Genomic DNA, 17697 nt, shown 5'->3' on the forward strand with positions numbered 1-17697 from the left:
GTGCTCTCGGTTTGCTAACAGCCCTGAATATGAAAGGGTGAGTTAGATGGCAATAGGCTTTGTATTTTGAGCACCCTAGACTTGTTGGAGATGCGATCCCTGTTGGAAAACACTCCTTGCTATAAACAAGTTGATGAACATAGAAGAAAATGGGTATGCTTTCCCTGTTTTCCACTACCCATATTCAGTTGTTAATCTGCTCCTTTGCCCTCCTCCCCCCATTATTCTGCAATAGCTGTTAGTTGCTAAAGAAGCTGAAGAAACAATTAAGATACTTCAGAAACAGCAGATAATTTCTCACACACGGTGCTCAGTATCGAGCAGATGTGACTCAAGATACACACATGCTGTTTTCAGGCAACTATTCCCAAGGGTTTAGATAAAAATAATAAGGATGAGGGGTTTCAGCAGAAATTGGGTTATTTTTAAGTAGAAAAGTTCTAGGGAGTATTAGCAGGGCTCCCTGGAAATGCCATCATCTTCTTGTGTGGGGGATCCCATAGCATCAGTTGTGTATAATTAAAAAAAATTAAGCCAGTAGTCACACTAGACAGAGATTCTGGCAGGAAAGTGGTAATGGGGGTTACAGCAAATTGGGTTGGTTGCACATTATCAGATGCCTCCTGACTTACCAGAGGTTTTCAAGGCAGAACAAATGAGATGCTACAAGGAGCTCTTCACCCCCAAAAGACAGTAGCAAGTCTCAAGAGCCAGGATTTGACCCGCATGGTTTCGGTCACCAGAGTTCAAGCAACAAGGAAACACTACCGCAGGAGAAACGCTGCGATGGCCTGGAGCCAGATCTCAGTTGACACAGGGTGTTGCAACTTTACTGAAGCGTATGGCCCACATCCAATGCAAAAGTCCATGAGAAGATATTTCTTCCCAATATCCCCCTCCTTAATCCAGCCCCAGCATCTGCCATCACACAAAAGAGGACGGAGGTAGTGGGGCCAGCGTTACGCTAAGCAGCTTGCTGAGCCAGCCACAGACAGTTGCCATCTTCTGGCTGTGACGGAGTCTGGACAGATCAGGAAATGTTTTCATTAGCCTCACTCACCTGAAAAATCAGCAGCCAACTCCCATTTCACAAGGTGGCCTGGCAAAGAGTCAAGAAACGATATTCAACGGCAAACAGATTGCAAAGACAAACACAAACAACTTAAGTCTGTGATGATCCACCATCTTGAGCAGATCTTCAATATCCAAGACCAGGATTTTCTGCACTCAGACACATAAATCTCAGGCATTCATACTCTGCCAATATTTTAACTTGTGCCCATAGAGCATATTTGAATAGGATTCAAGCTGATGAAAAGCAAGTTGTTACTTTTAAAGGGGTTTGGTCACCTTGTGAATGGAGCTGAAGGCTTCAGTCCAGCAGATGCCAATGCATTAAACTAAAGAAAAAATTGCCACCGCAGTTCTTAGCTTCAGCGAAGGTGTGAGAGAAAATGCGGCCCCTCCAGGATGTGCACAACTGTATTTCTGGTGTCACAGATGGCAGCTTGAATGGCTGCAGGTTTTTTTGCCTTGCCTTTTCATAAGGCATAAAGACTTTTAGTCGCCACTGTTTTCAGGGAGAATTTTTAGATACAGTAAGCTTATGAAGAGACACATCCCACTTGAGTCATTTTCAAAACACCTCTTCCTTTCAAGTCACCAACTCTCAGCAAATGGAGGAGAAGAAGAAATGAAGAAACTTTGAGCCAAAGCCCATAAACAGATTCTTTTTGTGTGTGTGTGTGCGCAAGATGAGCCTGGGAAAAGCAAAACAATTCATCTACCCAAGAGTGGCTTTGCAGGGAAAGGTTAAGGAATAATAAAGAGGGATTTAGATCGCACCACTTTACACACATTTATGAGGGAGAAATTCAACACCCAGATAACAAATTCAGTTCAGGTTTTACTTCCTCTCTCCCTTCCTCCCCCCCTTAAGGATGACATACCCTTCCATTTGTAAATTACTTTAATTTAAATACTTCCAGGTTAGCAAAACGTCTTAAATTTGACATGCCCCAAACTACAAAACAGAAACAAAACCTCTTCACAAAGGGTAAGAAAAAAGAAATAATCCAAGCCCAAACCTCCTCTCCTAAGCTGGAGTTTATGGTCTGTGAGCTGGCTGCCCTCCAGAGTCTGACACAGTGTCTGGAGCACCCAGAGCAGCTGGAATTCATTTTCTTCCTCCAAATCTATGCACTTTCATATGAAGTCGTGTTTTGGCACTGCCGCGTAAGAGAGAGTTCAGTGCAAAAAATCTAACCCCGGCCGTGTTTCTTTGCAACCCAACACTCGCTGAGCAAACAGCGAAAAAGGAGAAGAGAACAACAAAAAAAAAAAAAATAGGGAAAGAAAAGAAAAGCTCTTTCCCTTCCCCCACGCATACACAGACGACTGTACCAAACAGGGGGGCTATTCATGGCTGTTCAGAAATGGGTCACAAGGAGAAATGTTTGCTGATGAAACCAACACTTTTTTTTCTCTTTTTTTCCTTCCTTTTTTTTTTTTTTTTTTTTTTTTCCTTTTTGAATAAACATTGTGGAGGCCCATGGAAGGCGCTGGGGATGTTCGAGAGTCGAGGTCCGGCTGATGCCTTCTGCCTCCCGTTCGCGCGGCTCCCACGCTGGCCCTGATGCGCAGCCCCACTCCGGGGGGGTCCGAGCCGCCCGGGGAGCCCGAGGGGCGGCGGGGCCATGCTGCTGCTCCTCACCTGGCTTCGCAGTGGGTCAAGGGGGGAGGAGGGAGGCATCCAAGGCACTCCCAGGCAGTTCTGTCACAAAATCACACACTGGAGTTTGTGGGAGCCGGTGGCTCTGTCCCCTCGCCATTTGGTCTTTTTCTTCTTCTTCTGGCTTTTCTCTGGGATCTGTTGCCTGTTTTGGGAGACAAGAGAGGAAAATAAGTAGGTGAGACCCAAGCAGATGGGTTGGACATCAGCATCCAGAGCCCTGGGCAGCCAGTGGTCCAGCATCTTGGTGTGAATACGTGTATTTGCACATATATCTCCATATATCCGTCTACCACCACGCCACACAGCTAACGAGACAACTGCCTGCATTTTCAAGGAAGGAGCAAAGCAGCCATGAGCAAACACTGAGGCTGACGGCAGGGATGTATGTCCTGCCAGGGCACAGTGCCTCCGGTTGCCCTGGGTGAACTGCTGCCTCCTCCCCTGCCAGGGAGCTGCTTCGGGAAACACGGATGCTCTGAGCCATGCAGTGTCATCCATCACGCCGCTGCTAGCGCTCGTTAGGGAAGGGGATGGGAGAGATACAGAGTGCAGAGAGAAATAAATCTTCCTGGAAGGATGTGCTGTCAGCCGGCATTGCCCTTAGCCAGCTGCACTGCTGTGGACTTGGTTAGGGAGGGGGGGTCAAAATAATCATGAAAAACCAAAGTCTGCTGCCCATGGGGCTCTGGCAATCCCTGGAAGCTGCGAAGAGCACCTGAGCACAGAGGGCGAGCTGACCCCAGAAAGATGTCCCCGGCTGGCTGGAGTCACAGCCACCAGAACACGCAGCTGAGAGTCCCCCTGCACTGTGTCCCGGCAGCACCCGGCAGCCAGCAACCTCTGAAATGTTCTGTCGAGGGTTCCTCCCTTTTCATTAAGATGAGGCAGTGCCCAAAAGCCTGTTTGCGACCGTACCTCCTTGCAGCAGCCACTCAGCTAGCCCGGTGGTGCAAATTCAACAGAAGAAAGCTTTGTAGTTCAAACACCCGATAAGCAGCCTGTAGACTTAGATTTTGTTGCAAGATAAACCATACGAACGCCGGCAGCTTCCACAGGTTCAAACAGCATCTAAATAACCAACCTGAGTTTGAATAGTTCAAACTCAGCCTCTTTGCTACGTAATACGCCAGGCACTAAGCTGAGGGTTAAAACAAAGGTATCCAGACCAGCATGAGACATAGCTGGGAGACAAACATTATGGCTTCATTTGGTGTTTTTCTTACAGCCTCAGCTCCCAAATGCTTGCAACCACCGGAAAAACTCAGCTTTGACTGCTAAGATTTCTTTTTTCAGCAAGCTTGAAGGCTGGAGGCTTGAAAAACATGAAACTTTAAGGCTCAAGACTAGAAAGCTGAAATAAAAAAAATACTTTAAAGTTAATTTGGATAAACACTAAGCGGCTGCAAGCTGTTCACAGCATTCTGGAACTATTTTAGAGATCCAGAAAACCACGTCCCACGCCTGCTTGAGATTTCTGCTGTGACGGTGCTCATGTATACGCTGCTGCAGCATGAAAGGGATATCAGGAAACTTCAAAGATCTGTCGGGCAGACTCGATCAGCCCTTTCTGGATTACCTCCAGACAACAGTTTCTTGCATGAAGATAAATAAACTGGGAATCAGCCAAGTGCAAGGAGCACGAAGAGTGCCAAGCCTGAACGAGCGTCCTCACCCCGCACACTCGCACAGGCTCTGAGGAGCCTCTACATTTGTAAAGCACTCCAGGAATGACACGGTTATTAGGGAGCTGTAAATTTACATTTTATTTGGAAAAGCTTACTTGAAAAAAGAAAAGCAGTATGTGGTGGGTGGGTGATGCCATCCTATGGCTGCGGACAGTTTGCAATGTCCAAAGACCAAGCGAAAGTGCATCGTGGCAAATGACCAGCCAGCTCACGCAGCATCTTGCTGCTCTCAGACTTAACGCCAGTTCACGCTCCTGTGAACATCTCTGGTGCCCTTGATGCCACGGAGGGTTTCACCTGGCTGGCAACAACTTTCACGGTAACTACACAGGGAACTGAGGTACATCACCTATTTTTGAGGTTATGGAGTGCATTTTCGGGGCTTAAACTTGGCGATGTCTCATTACAACAATCCTGCCAGACTGTGCCTGTCTGGAGTCACGTTATGTAGAAAAAGCTAACGGACCCTCACCATCTTATTTTTGCTGTGTGTGGGTTTTTTTTTCCAGAGTAGACGAGATGGTGGTAAGAGCTCCCTGTAACACAAAAGTAATATCTAGCCAGCTAACGCTGAGTTCCAGAACAGTTGGGAAATAGCTTGGGACATTTCCAGCTCAGCTCTGTCGTTCTCCAAAGGCTTTCTGCCCCCTGCTTTTGAGACATGTGGGAAGAGTGGGCAGTACCATCTGCTTTTGATGGAGGCTGACTTGAGGCTGCGCTAAGATATTCACAAGTACAGATACGCTGTGAATAAATGCCTCATGGTTTAATTGCCGCGTGAGGCACTTTGACTGCATGGCGGGGAGGAGCATGATTTCAGCACAGTACCCTCCCAAAACATGAAAAACGAGGGCTCAGAAAAATCTGGCAGACAACTGGTGCCAGAAAAACAAATCTACTCAGAGAGGTTTGAGGTTATCAGTCGAGACGCCGAGATGTGCGTGTAGCTCTTTTCCTGCAGGGCAGCCGGGATTTTGGAAGGCAGTCCCTTCCCGCCGGCAGCTGGAGCAGGGGTTTGCCCGGAGAACAGGCGTTTGCCAAAGCGAGCAAAGGCAGCTCATGCCAAAACTGGGAACAAACCTCTGCAGTCTGAGGAGGAAACCTGTGGCTTAGCCATTAGGTCATGCTGTTTCTCATACAAAGCAGCTTAATTTTTTCCATTTAGTGAGCAGAAAATGTTAGAAGTCACATACAGCATTAGAATTTTGTAGAATTTTTTGCCAGTCCTTTTTAACCTCTGGCAACGTGAGACCCTGAGAGGACAAAGCTATGAAACCCCAAATTACTGGCCCAGAGCTTTTAGCGCTGGCCTTTTAAAGCTGATCGCTAAAATAGGCTTTGCACTGTTTGTTGAATAATATATGTTCATCGTGGCCACAGCCAGTTCTCAACTTGCCTAGCACTGATGGTCCTGCAAGGGTAACTAAGTGCTCATAACATCCCTATGCAGATACAGGACAAGAAAGTTTAATAAACCCCAGAAATCTCCTACACCCAACCAAACCATTTGGCCCCTGCTCCCCAAAATTTGGCTCCTGGCTCTCCGGGCCAGGACTCCTGCACGTCCCGTCCATGGGCAGCGAGCAAGCAACGAGTTTGCAGCTTACCTTATCACTCTCACGAGATCGTGGAAGGCCTTGTCAACGTTTAGAGGTGGGTCCTTGGCGCTCGTTTCTATATAGGGAATCTGGAGGAGAGAAGTGTATCACAGAAGAGATTAGTAACAGCCTATGTGTTGGTAGCAAACCAGTTTCAAAATGAAAAACCCTAAAGGCTGGAGAAATCGGGTACCTAAGAGACCGAGGAAATACAGGTAAACAGTGTTGTCATGACATTGCTATCAACATCTTTGCAGCGAGGTCAGCAAGTGCTTACAAAAGGTCCGGAATAAGCACCAGGCAAACCAGCTGCTATCAGAACTCCGGGTTTGGGGAAGAATAATTGTAGGCTTCATGTTGTCAGATGTTCTCTACCCCTAAGCTGTGCTTGCAGACATGAAAATATTCGAAGGTTGTCGAAAGATGAAGACTTGCCAAAAATTCTTGCTTGCCACATTTTATTAGGACTACTGCATGAATATTTCATGACTACAATTCCCCCCTCAGTGTAAAGTGATCTTCTCCTTCAAAATCTGACAGCCAGATGGGGCCTCCTAGAGTGCTTGTCCAGCACACTGGCAGACTTTTAAAACTGCCTCTGATAAGGTATTTTTGTACACGGCCTTTTCCAAAGCGTGCGCCTACAGATGGATGCAATGCCTTGCGTTCAGGTTAGGTGTCCTGGCTCCTACAGAAACGAGCTTCCTTTGGGAGGGGACGGAGTGAACCTGCCCTGCCAAACTCCCATCAGGGCTTGCTTAGAAAACACAGCCCAGTTTGCCATGTAGGCACAGCAAGCTGCCAAGAGGTCTCAGGCTTGTTTGCCTTTACTTTTCCATTCAGTTCCTCCTCCGGGAGCTGTTGCCTCCCTCCGGGTATTCAGGGCTGCTGGCATTTACAAGGTGATTAGTGGAGTATCATGTCATCTACACCCATCCAAGACCAATTTCTTGGGCTAAACTATGGCATGAATAATGCAGAGCTAAGATGGTGGGCCAGATTTAGAAGTGCTTAACAACCCTGTAACTTCATTATCTTTAACAAGCTCGTTTCATAAGGCCAGCTGGTATACCTCCTAACACCTGACTCTGCTTTTTCACTCCAGGAGGGCGCACTTTCTTCCCTCACTTTAAACACTTCACATTTCTCACCACTTGGAGCTACCTTGTACCCATGGCGTCATGATGGCCACAGCTTTGCCAGAGCCTGCTGCACAGCAGAGGTTCTAGTTTCAGTGATGAATTGGCCCTACTGAAAGGAAGCTTCATAGTTACTACTTTGTAGTCGTCGAAAATGTAATTGCATATGTTTGATGTAAGAGAAATGCTTTAATTCAGCTCTAAATGAGCAGAGAATTCAATTCTGAATGCCTGTAATGGGACTTAAAACAACCAATTAAACAATCCCACAAACTTACATTATGTTTTGTTGCCATTTCTCTTCCCTGTTCTCTTGTAATTTTCCGTAAATGCATTAGATCAACCTTGTTTGCCACCAAAATCATCGGAAAGGACTCTCTGGAAAAAACCAAAACCACCACCCAATTATTAGTAGACTACAATAAAAAATGCTGAGCATAAGTTTCTCTTTCTGATGCTGACATCATTTAACAATTTTGGCTACAGACATACCACACACATGTAAAGAAATATAAAGAAGGACCAAATGAACACACATCAGCCCCCAGACTGTGCTATACATATTCACACTGTAAAAATTTACTTGACAAGTTGCATGCATGCACCTGTCCACTCTTAGTTGGAGGCACTTCAGGGACTTGGTGCCATGGTTTCAGCAATGATAACAGCTAAGACTGAAGACCCATCTAGCTGAAGAAAGAACTATGGAAACTGAGAGACAGAGACAGATCTTGAGCAGGAGAACAGGACTCTCTCGTAACAGTGAAGGCATATCAGTAGCTGCGTGTCTTGGCAGCAGCTCGTCACTGCGAGGTACCGAGGTACGTTGGAGGAACTGGTGTCAGTTCATGTCCTGGTGGAGACCCATCCACTGAGAGCAACTGTGGAGGAAGAAAAGGCGGACTCTGGGAGAGCTGGCACTGAGGGGGGCATGTCATGGGGGAGAAAATGTCTGGGGGAAAAGATCCCCATCATTTGTTACCCCAAGACAAATTGAAAGACTGGCTGTGGTAGCTGGAAGGAGGCTGGAGGGAACGGAAGAGTCTTGCTAAGTTTCCAGATGCTATTACCTGTTTCAGATCCTACAGCAAAAACCTGACGAACAACCATCCTTTTGCACCAAAACCATCTACCTCTGTAATAATAGTCAGTATTTCTTTAACTTTACTGGGCATGTAACTGACTGTCTTTGGACACCACCTGAAAAGAGACCCATCTATCCACAGCACACCCAGCATGAGGCTCTCCTGACAAGGTCTGTGGGTCAGCCACTTCCCCAGCAGAAACCCCCATAGCTCTGGTGACCAAACTGAAGCGAGCCAGCTCACGCCACAGGTGGTCCTGGCCGTGCGGCTGCTGCCCACCCCACCCCACGTCCCACACGTGGGAGCCTCTCCTCCAGCTGCATGGCACGGAAAGCAAGGTCGTGCTGCAGGGCCTTCACCCACTGCTACGAGGGAGGAGGTCCCTTCTGATAACTGAGAGTTACTGCAGTATTATTTTCTTACATTGAACTTTAAACCCTCCTAAAATGATTCCAGTGTTCTCTGCTGTCACAGAGCTGATTTTACTGGGGTAAGAACCAGCTGGGCCATACTCATTTCTGCATAAAACACTTCCCTGAGTAAGTCTGGATTTTCAAACAGTGTTTCTGTGCCATTTTTCATCGAGACGATAAGGGCTCCATCTTCTCTCTGGCACATTGCCCCACTGCTCTGGCTGGAAAAATACTGTACTGCACTCTGCATTTTAGATGAGTCTTACAGTTATTCATTCTGATAATGTGGCCTTGATTTAATTTTAATACCTGAGCATTGATATATCTTGACTCTGATCATTCTGGAGCAAAACACTTGCTTGTCTGGATTATTTGATTTCTTTTTGGCTTGCAGCAGATTGATAAGAAAGGAATTACATTTGGACAGTATCTCATTTGTCTTGTTTACAGCAGGCACAAAACTCTGCGGGGACTTTCGTCCCTGTTCTAAGCCGTACGATTGCTAGTTGGACAAATCTGCTATAGTTGGAAGCTTTACTGTAATGAAGGTTATGTGAAGAAACAGGAGGCAGGCTTTGAACAGCTCTACTAATGCAGCAGCCTGCAGTTCCTTTGGATTTTAAGTTTCCAGAACTGACTGCTAGCTGGAAAAGCAGGACGATGCTCTGCTCCCAGCTACCTGCGGGTCTGGCAGGACGGTTTCTTTGCTCACACCGCTCCTACTGCTGCGATTCTCTGAACGAGCTCGGGTCGTGGATGAAGCGTTAAGTTCCTCGCGCTCTGCGCTTCGGTGGTGTTGAGCGGGGAAACAAAAACAACCTCACCAGCCGTTTCGCTTCCTGCTTCTCACACGCCGGCCATGGGGCTTGCGTGGCATACAGCAGGGTAGAAGTTTCAGTCCAGAGCAAAACAATGAATACCACATCTTATTTTCACAAAGTTAAATTAAATAAAACCGACATCAGTTTGGGGGAGGTTACAGGAAATGCTGTCCTGTCTTCTTCAACTTTCAGAAACAGATTTCATTTGCCCCAAGCTGAGCTGGCAGTGAAGAAAAGCCTGTCCTTATCTGGGAGGCAGACTGAGTGACTGACATTTTTCTTGATTTAGATGAAACCAAAGGGTGGTTTTTCCTTTACTTTTCACTCTGCTGGGCTCTGCTTTGGATGCTTTACTGGAAGAGCTGTCAGCTGTGAACCTCACATGATACGAGTCCACCCTTCCTGTGGGGAAGTTATTCAGAGCTGCGAAAGGAAGCCAGCAACGAGGCCCGAACCCTCTGGTGGCTTTTCTTGATGACTTCCATAATTAAAAGCCATTATGAATGGAAAAACCAAGTGTTTCAAAGCTGCAGACATATAAGGGCTTAATCAGACATATAAGGGCTTTATTCACACCCCACCCAGCGAGGATGGATTCATCGCCTCTTGAACTGGGATGGGAAGAGGGAGTTGTCTCGCAGATAAACCCTGGCAGCTTCCCCTCGCTCTGTCAGGACACATTTGCTTACCACGATTAAACTCTCAGTGCTACCTTCTCCCACGCAGGCATGAGGAGGGGAGCGGGTGACCTCTCTTGCTTTCTCCCCAGTCATGCAGAGGTGTTTTATTCATTGAGAATGGCTACTACAGAGCACGATGCATTAAGTGCATTACACCCCTTGTAAGAAATACAGTTCTTTCCAATGTGGGGTGTTTTCCCTTTCAAGATACTTGTTCATAGATCCAAGTCATGCAGGACCTTCTAAGGTTGGTTTGGCACCCACTGAAGCCAGGGAAAGGAGGATGCTACCAGGACAGACGAAAAGATTAGGGCCGAAGGCTTGCTGACTCCCTGATGGCGTTCTCAAAGTGCCTGCACTGTGTACAGAGCATCCTTCTCCCTCTTCAGAGCCAAATGTGTTACCTCCAAAGGTGTCTACCTTTCTCATACTGCTCTGCCAGACTGTTCTGGCTGGAGTTTCTCCCCTTCAGACCCATTTTCACTCCATCACAACAGTACTGAACTCTTCCACGTTGAAAGCACTACATGCTTATCAGAAGAGGTAAACCCACTTCTTATTCCTCGTATGTAGGACGACAAATCCACACACAAGGAATTGTCCTGGGACACCCAGGGGGTGAAAAGCAGGGCAAGGTGTGCAACTATAGGTGGTCTCAGAGCAGTGGGAGCAGGGTCAGCAGCGATTGGCTCCATGGCACCCACCTGTCCTTGACTCTGAGGATCAGCTGATGGAACCGGTCCACGTGCTCGAAGCTAGCCTTGTCCGTCACCGAGTAGACTATAAGGAAACCATCTCCGGTTCTCATGTACTGCTCCCGCATTGCGCTGAACTCCTCTTGGCCCGCAGTATCCAGAACTAGGACAGAAGACATGATGGTTTTTAGTTACTGTGAGATCCTGTGGCTGCTATCACCGCTACGTGTCCTACATGGCCCTTCTGTCTCCACTGGGCTTTCTCCTCTCAAACGCTGCAAGATCTGACAAAAGAGAGTTGGATGGACAAGGTGGTTTCTTGTCACAAACCAAATATCACTCCCAGACCCCACTCATCAGCACGTGCCGATGCTGGGAGCAGATGGAGAGGAAGAAGACTATGTGGATTTTACTTTGCTTTTCCAGGAGCAAATAATGACCACTGAACTTGGGGAGTTGCTCCTCTGGCAAGCTATGGCTCAAAGTATTTACAGCCCTCCATCTTGCCCTCTCCCAGCTCTCTCTGCTCTCCACATGGAAAATCCCAAGAAGAGTAAGTAAATGACAGTTGAAATGTCAGGGACAATCTACAAACTGCGTGGTAAAGGAGAGCTGGGAGAAAGCCCAGAGTAACAGCTACAAGCATTTTCCTTTTCTCAATAGATGGATATTACTTCTACACAATTATGTGCTTTCAGAGCAAGTTGGTACAGCCGTTGAGAAACTCCCCTTATATACTTTGTCCCAAGTGGTGGGATATGATATTGAGAAGCTAGTTAAAACAGGTGGAAAAGCTTTAAGTGACTCACATATCCTATATAGTGATCGTGTTTCTGTGCATTGACAATGCCTAAATCTATGCTCTGATCCCCTAAAAGACACCAGTTCTGGCAGCAACCCAGATGCTGTTCCCCACTAGATTAACCTCCTCTCTAATATGACCATAACTCACTGGTTCTCCATCACTCTGCCTTGCAGGGGCTCCCATCAGCTCCATCATGGACCACAAGTGGAGCAAGCTACAACGGCCTTCTAGGTAAGCACCACATACTGATGCACATCATTGATGCCAATTCTTGGGCCCCAGCTTTGTACACTGCCAGGATTTTGGCTGGCAGGAGGAGGGTAAAAGAGGAGTTCATCAGCTTAGGCTGCACCAGTACAAACACGGTGTGAGCACAAAATGCATCAGCTGCTCAGAAGTAACAGTCCTAATGCATCGTTGTATCCTAGAGGCAAATGTGGGACCTTCATGATGACTGGGAACATTTTCATATCCCAGTCAACTGGGCTGGGTGGGAAAACTGTTTCCGCCTCTGCTGCAGAGCCACAGCGTTAGCATCTGCTGCCCACGAGTGATGGAGAAATCCCAGGGCACTGGTGGCTGGAGGCTGTGGCAGGACCGTACTGCTGACAGAGCAGCAGGGCTCGATACAGGTTTTTCTAGTCTGAGCAGGCCCGCAGTCCTAGCAAGATGTTCCCCATAGGGGTAAGTACTCAGGCTGCCCCAGTCTCCAGATGGAGCCAGGAGAAAGCCCACTTTGCTGCTGGCATTACTTGCTGAATCAGCACGGGTGGCCACAGGCAGACATGCCACACGTCACAGAGCAGCCCATGAGCCAGCCCACGCCTTGGCTATACGTCTGGAGGAAAGGTAGCAACCCTGGAGGACCTGAAGACCTTACTTGGTGATGACAGGCCCTTTAAAACCTTCAGCCTCATTCCTTTGCCTGCCTTTGCTGCTCTTGAATGTCTGTCTCCACGAGCCCTTAAGGTGAAAAGAACTTCTAGGCTCTTGCAGAGACCCTGAGATTTAGGCTTGTTTGCCAAGTAGCTGGAGCTTGCTGGAAGGTCACAGGTGTTTCTTCATAGCCTTTTATCCTGCTTCTGCCCTCTAAATCTAGGAAACAAGGGTCCTAGCTCAAAGGCATCCTGGCTATTCTTAAGGACTGTACAAAAAAAAGAAAAGAAAAAAGAAAATAGAAACACAACCCAAAGACGCTACATGCGCTGGTGAATTTCTATGCCCTGGGCAGAACTGCTACCATGGAGTGAGGCCAGGACCACGTGGCTGGGACAGAAGAGGAAATTAATCCTTCCTACCTGCCCCACCTGTGAGGAGAGGTTGGGCTGCCCTCGTCTGACCCCTGCACCCGCTGACAACCAACATGCACACACATGTGTGCGCCCACTCCCTTCCCCTCTCCAGCACACCGACCCACCTTGTGTTGGAGCAGGACAGCTTCCCACCGGGGCCAGGCTCTCCAGCCCTTCCTCCCCCGAGACAAGGCAGGTGCCCGAGCACAGGCGTGGGCAGGTAGGTGGAGGTGCCGCATCCTGCATGGTAATTTGCTTAGGGACTTCCCCTTGCTCTGGCACATTTGCAAACCTCCCGTGAAACACACGAGGAGCATCCAGCTCTGCTCTTGCACCCACTAACCCATCCCTAGCTGCTGCCTCTCCAAAGCTTTCTACCCCCCCGGAGAGGGCAGGGGACAAGCCCGAGGCAGGCTGTGGGGACACCCGGAGCACAGCACCGGGCTGCGGTCCTGCCACTCCTACCTCGCCTGGATCTTGGCCACAGCATCGCATTAAACACAGGCAGAGCTGCTGTGTCAGCAGCTGCTATTTAAAGAGGATTCACTTGCAGCATTCGTAGAAAGGCAGGCAAGTCCAGGCAGTATTTAAAATGGCACTGTGGAAATCCAAGTAAAAGACATGCAGCAGTGAAGGTTAAGGTTAATCTCAGATGAGTTATTCACGGGAAGTTAAGCATTATGTGGATGGCCAGAGAACGTCTTTTCTTTAAACTTTAAATGTGCTCTTCATAAAGACAACTCCCCCCATCCTAACACTTCCGTGTTAGATGAATTGTACCCAGAGAAGAGAGTGCGATCTGGATCCTGCGTCGGCAAGATGGGACCACATACTGAAAAGCATCAGCACCGAAAAAGGGCCAGATGCAAGTGGCTTTGCTTCTGGAGTAATCTTGTGGCATAAAAGCTTCAAGAAGACTCTTAACTACAGAAACGGGAAAGTAGCAAAGAGAAACCTTGGAAAGGCGAAACTGGGAAGGTGATTGACTGGATTCCCAAAGATTTAGGATGTTAGCCAGCATGCACCTTCTTTTAAAATTCTCATTTCTGCAGACAGTATGCCAGAAGACATAATCATGAGCAGAGAAGAACTGTGAGCTCTCTCTTCCCCTTCAGAACAGCAGTTGCCTCTTACTGGCAGCTGCCCCACTGGTGGCACATAAAAGCCAATGTGGAAACAAGGCTGGACCACAGCACAGTGGGTTTTCCCTACCTCGTTCTTCCAAGAACTGAGATCAGATCCATAGGGTGCACAGCGCATGGTCATGGACTTCCAACAGCAAACTTGGTGAAGTTCCCACAAACTTGACCGAAGAAGCAGCAAAGAGGAGCAAAGAGGAGCGTTAACGAAAGCACTTGGGTAAAGATGGAGGAGAGAGAAGCCAAAGACTATGTCTGACGTAGGAACAGACATCCAAAGAGGGCAAAGCCATTTCACAGAGCTATCACGCAATCAGCTGGAGACTAAACTAAGAGCAATTAGGCTGTGAAAGCCCAGCAGGGAGGTCTCCTGCTTTGCAGGTAAGAGGTTGCTGAGTGAAGAGATGGTCTTCTCTGCTCTTCAGTGGATGTGACCCCAACTGTTGTGATGAACTCCTTGCTAATTGAATCCTGCCCCCTTAGAGCTCTTCACACCATCTTCCTGTGAATCCCGATGGGTTAGGCAAGAGTGTAGCTGCTTAGATGGCACTTCTGAGTGGACGCAGGAGCCCAGGAATACACAGGAATTTATGGCCCAAAAGAGAAGCACTTGGTGCTCCCAGGTATTTTACATGGTGATGTCTCTGTAACCGACAGTGCTCTGAGCGCCCATCCAGAGACACAGGCATGTAAACCTAAGCCAAGGGCAGAGACATACTGTGAAATCTAAGTCACGGCATTGCTTTTTCTAGAGCCTAGGCTGGATTCAGGTCAGATTCAAACTGAACAGCCTTCGGGGAGCTCAGATCTGGTTGTGCAGGTATGTTCCTCTTCTCTTTTCACACCTAGGCAAAATTCCCTCCTACATCTTTGTCTTTACATTGCTGGGCAGCTAGGTGTATAGATCAACTCAAGAGAGTTTCTCCACTGTCCATTGCATCTAAGGGGCCTAAGACGACCAGACAAGCAGGTTAAAGCCATTTGCTATTCTTCAGCCCTTGGGTTTCGCTGCCCGAATCAGACACCAGCAGCCTGTTCTGAGCAGCAGCTGCACATTGTCACAGCCAGTGCTGAATGCAGCTCAGCATGTCTCTTGGAGCACCTTACCCTCCAGCATCCGGAAGAGTGGCTGCACATCACCAAGCTCAGGGACAGATGCAGTTGTTTGTGCCAACCTCGATCTCATGCTTGGAAAGGCGAGCACAATGTGTACGACATGATTTTTGCACACAGTCTCCAGTGAAATGCCTTTGGCTAGGTATGTGCAGCACATGGGCAAGCCTTCAAGGGCTGGATGGGTCAGCGGGCAGATAGGAACCAGAGTTCACTATGTCAGGGAGAGGAGCAGCACAAAGAAGTCTGACTCCAGACATCTTCTGCTTCTTTGTCTTCCTAACATGAAATACAGGAAAAGTCCCTGGAGCAAAGAGCAGAACTGGGAATGTGGCACTGTCAGGGGACCATAGGTTACCGAGCTGGACTCCTTGTGGTGCTTCTCTCTCCAAGTCTTGCTTTCCTCTTGGCACCGCAGCTCTGCTTCAAAAGGTAGGGCCAGAGAGAAACTCCATCCCCAGCTGCCCTGCAGCTTGGTAGCCAAGCTCAAGGGAAAACTTAACTTGAACTGATAAGTCAAACCAAAGACTCTCAGGCTGAGGAAAGCCATGCCCACCGTCTTCATCTTCCTTACATCAGCAGCGCAGTCAGAGAGGGCAGCCCCCATCTGGCATTGGCTTCAGCTGAGGAATCGGTATTCTGGGCACTGAGCAGAGGCCACGGCTTACAGTCTGTATTCCCACACCCCAAGTCACCCTGAAGAAGTATGAGGTGCCCACGCTGTGAATAAGGTGAGGTAGATGCTTCCCATGGTCACTCTGATGCTTCTGCTCCTTCTCAGACACAGCCATACTGCTTCCAGCGCGAGAGCTTTCCTCGAGCAAAAACACGTGACGGGGGAAACACTGGGGCTTTTATGAGCCCTCTTCTGTGCCCTAACTAAATACACAGATGTTGTAACATGGAAAACCCGAGTACTTGAATTCTTGCCCTTTCTTTAAGGAAAAAGAAAAGAGGGGCCTTCAGAAGAAAGGCTTCCACATCAATAAACAGAATAAAGATACGAGCCCTAAAAGGGGCTCTTTCTCTGACAAAGGGCAAATATTCAAAGCCTTGTGTTTTCCATGTCGCAACATCAAAATTTTCCTGGCAGGAAAAAAGTCCCCATGACCCAAGACAAAAAAAACCCTCTTTCAAGATTGCAAAATCCCAGTAATTAAGGGAGGGAAAATACTGTACACACAAATAAAAGACTGAAAGTAAAAACTTAATTTGAATTTTAATTATTTTGATGATGCTACCCAAAGTTTAAATAAAAAAAAAACACACAAGGAAAGCGAGCCGCAAACCAACCCTTCTGCCTGCAAGCCTGAAGTGACCTTTGATCTCCCTCTGGCCTCCTGGCTGAACTGTTCCCAAGCTTCCTGAGGAGAAAAGCAGAAAAGCAGACAGCCTGTCCTGGGATGACTAGCAGCAAAAACCCTCAGCAAAAAGGGACACACGGGCATCGAGGGAGCTCAGGGGAAGGCACAGTGCGTGGTGTGACTCCACGGGGTCTTTTTAGCTATGCATGGTTTATGAGCCACTAGGCATTTTGAACCACTGGGAATTTTTTGCCATATTAAGGTATTCCACTTTTGGCTTCATGCTCAGATTAATAATTCCAGACTGGCATTTTACAGCCACACCAAAAGAAATCCTCTGCTAATTGCTAAGTTAGCCTGCACACAGAAAGGAGCGTGCAAAATTAATGATAGCAACTCAATTGGAGCAACAGCTAATCAAAGCAGATTAACCCTGGCCCCCACTTAATTCTGACCTGATGTGTCTATATAGCACCTGCGTGTGAATGCATTTAACTGAGCACATCACTGTGCTGATTTCAGTATGAACAGCAGGGAATAAATGAAGATAACATATGCAGAGAAAACTGGAGGCTGATCTTCAAGCCTCGTTGGGGTGGCAGCAATTGAAAAAACGGGCTTTGCATCCCTTATTCAGGTTAAGTGCCCTGTTCCACTCTGCAGCACTTGTCCTCCAAACACTGCATTGATGGTCTTATAAAGCTGGTGTAAGGCCAACAATAAAGTATTTTTGTGTAGTGTTGGACTTGAATACACCAAGCACAGGTCCCAGAATCTTCTGGGAGGCAGGGAACTATCACAGACTCTTCTTTGGTAAGAAAATAGACACATAGACATGCCCAAGCCAGAGAGCAAATCTGTAAAAGAAGAGTTTGAGTGTAGGTTTGGCTCCAAGGTCTAAAATCTGAAATAAAAGCCTATTCCATTTAAGCCTACTTTCAGTGAGAGCTTTCAGCAAAGGAAAAAAATGTGAGTCAAACATTTCATCACGTGGCCAGTTAGTGCTATTGAATAAACGTGGGTGGAGGTCTTCGTGCATGGAAGCCAAATGCTTTATGCAAGCTGGCTAGCACAAGAGGTTTTCTTACGACATAATGCTGGTGCAGATACCAAATGCTAGAGGTGCTTTGTACAGAACTGCTCAGGCAACAGTCTGGAAGAGGGTGGGCTGTGTTTTCTTCTCTCTTTTTTTTT

General features: G+C 47.6%; 2 protein-coding genes across 7 annotated transcripts in view; both read right to left on the reverse strand.

The window, feature by feature from the left end:
- The window catches only part of TMEM177 (transmembrane protein 177), a 49584-nt gene extending 48173 nt beyond the window's left edge, over positions 1 to 1411 (reverse strand). The window contains exon 1 of the mRNA XM_075430688.1: positions 1351 to 1411. The gene's annotated coding sequence lies outside the window, so the exon portion shown is untranslated. The remainder of the gene's footprint in view (positions 1 to 1350) is intronic.
- The window catches only part of MRAS (muscle RAS oncogene homolog), a 48205-nt gene that overhangs the window by 4866 nt on the left and 25642 nt on the right, over positions 1 to 17697 (reverse strand). For 5 of the 6 annotated variants that reach the window (XM_075430691.1, XM_075430695.1, XM_075430690.1 and 2 more), the window contains 4 exons: positions 10860 to 11013; positions 7435 to 7534; positions 6027 to 6106; positions 1957 to 2876 (listed from right to left, as the gene is read on the reverse strand). In XM_075430691.1, the coding sequence (XP_075286806.1) occupies positions 2777 to 2876; positions 6027 to 6106; positions 7435 to 7534; positions 10860 to 11013 (434 nt within the window). In that variant the 3' untranslated portion in view covers positions 1957 to 2776. Of the gene's footprint in view, positions 1 to 1060; positions 2877 to 6026; positions 6107 to 7434; positions 7535 to 10859; positions 11014 to 17697 lie in introns of those variants that run through there. The other variant, XR_012765039.1, reaches the window with a different exon arrangement.

Source organism: Opisthocomus hoazin, chromosome 9, assembly GCF_030867145.1.
Source record: "Opisthocomus hoazin isolate bOpiHoa1 chromosome 9, bOpiHoa1.hap1, whole genome shotgun sequence".
Taxonomy (NCBI): Eukaryota; Metazoa; Chordata; class Aves; order Opisthocomiformes; family Opisthocomidae; genus Opisthocomus; species Opisthocomus hoazin.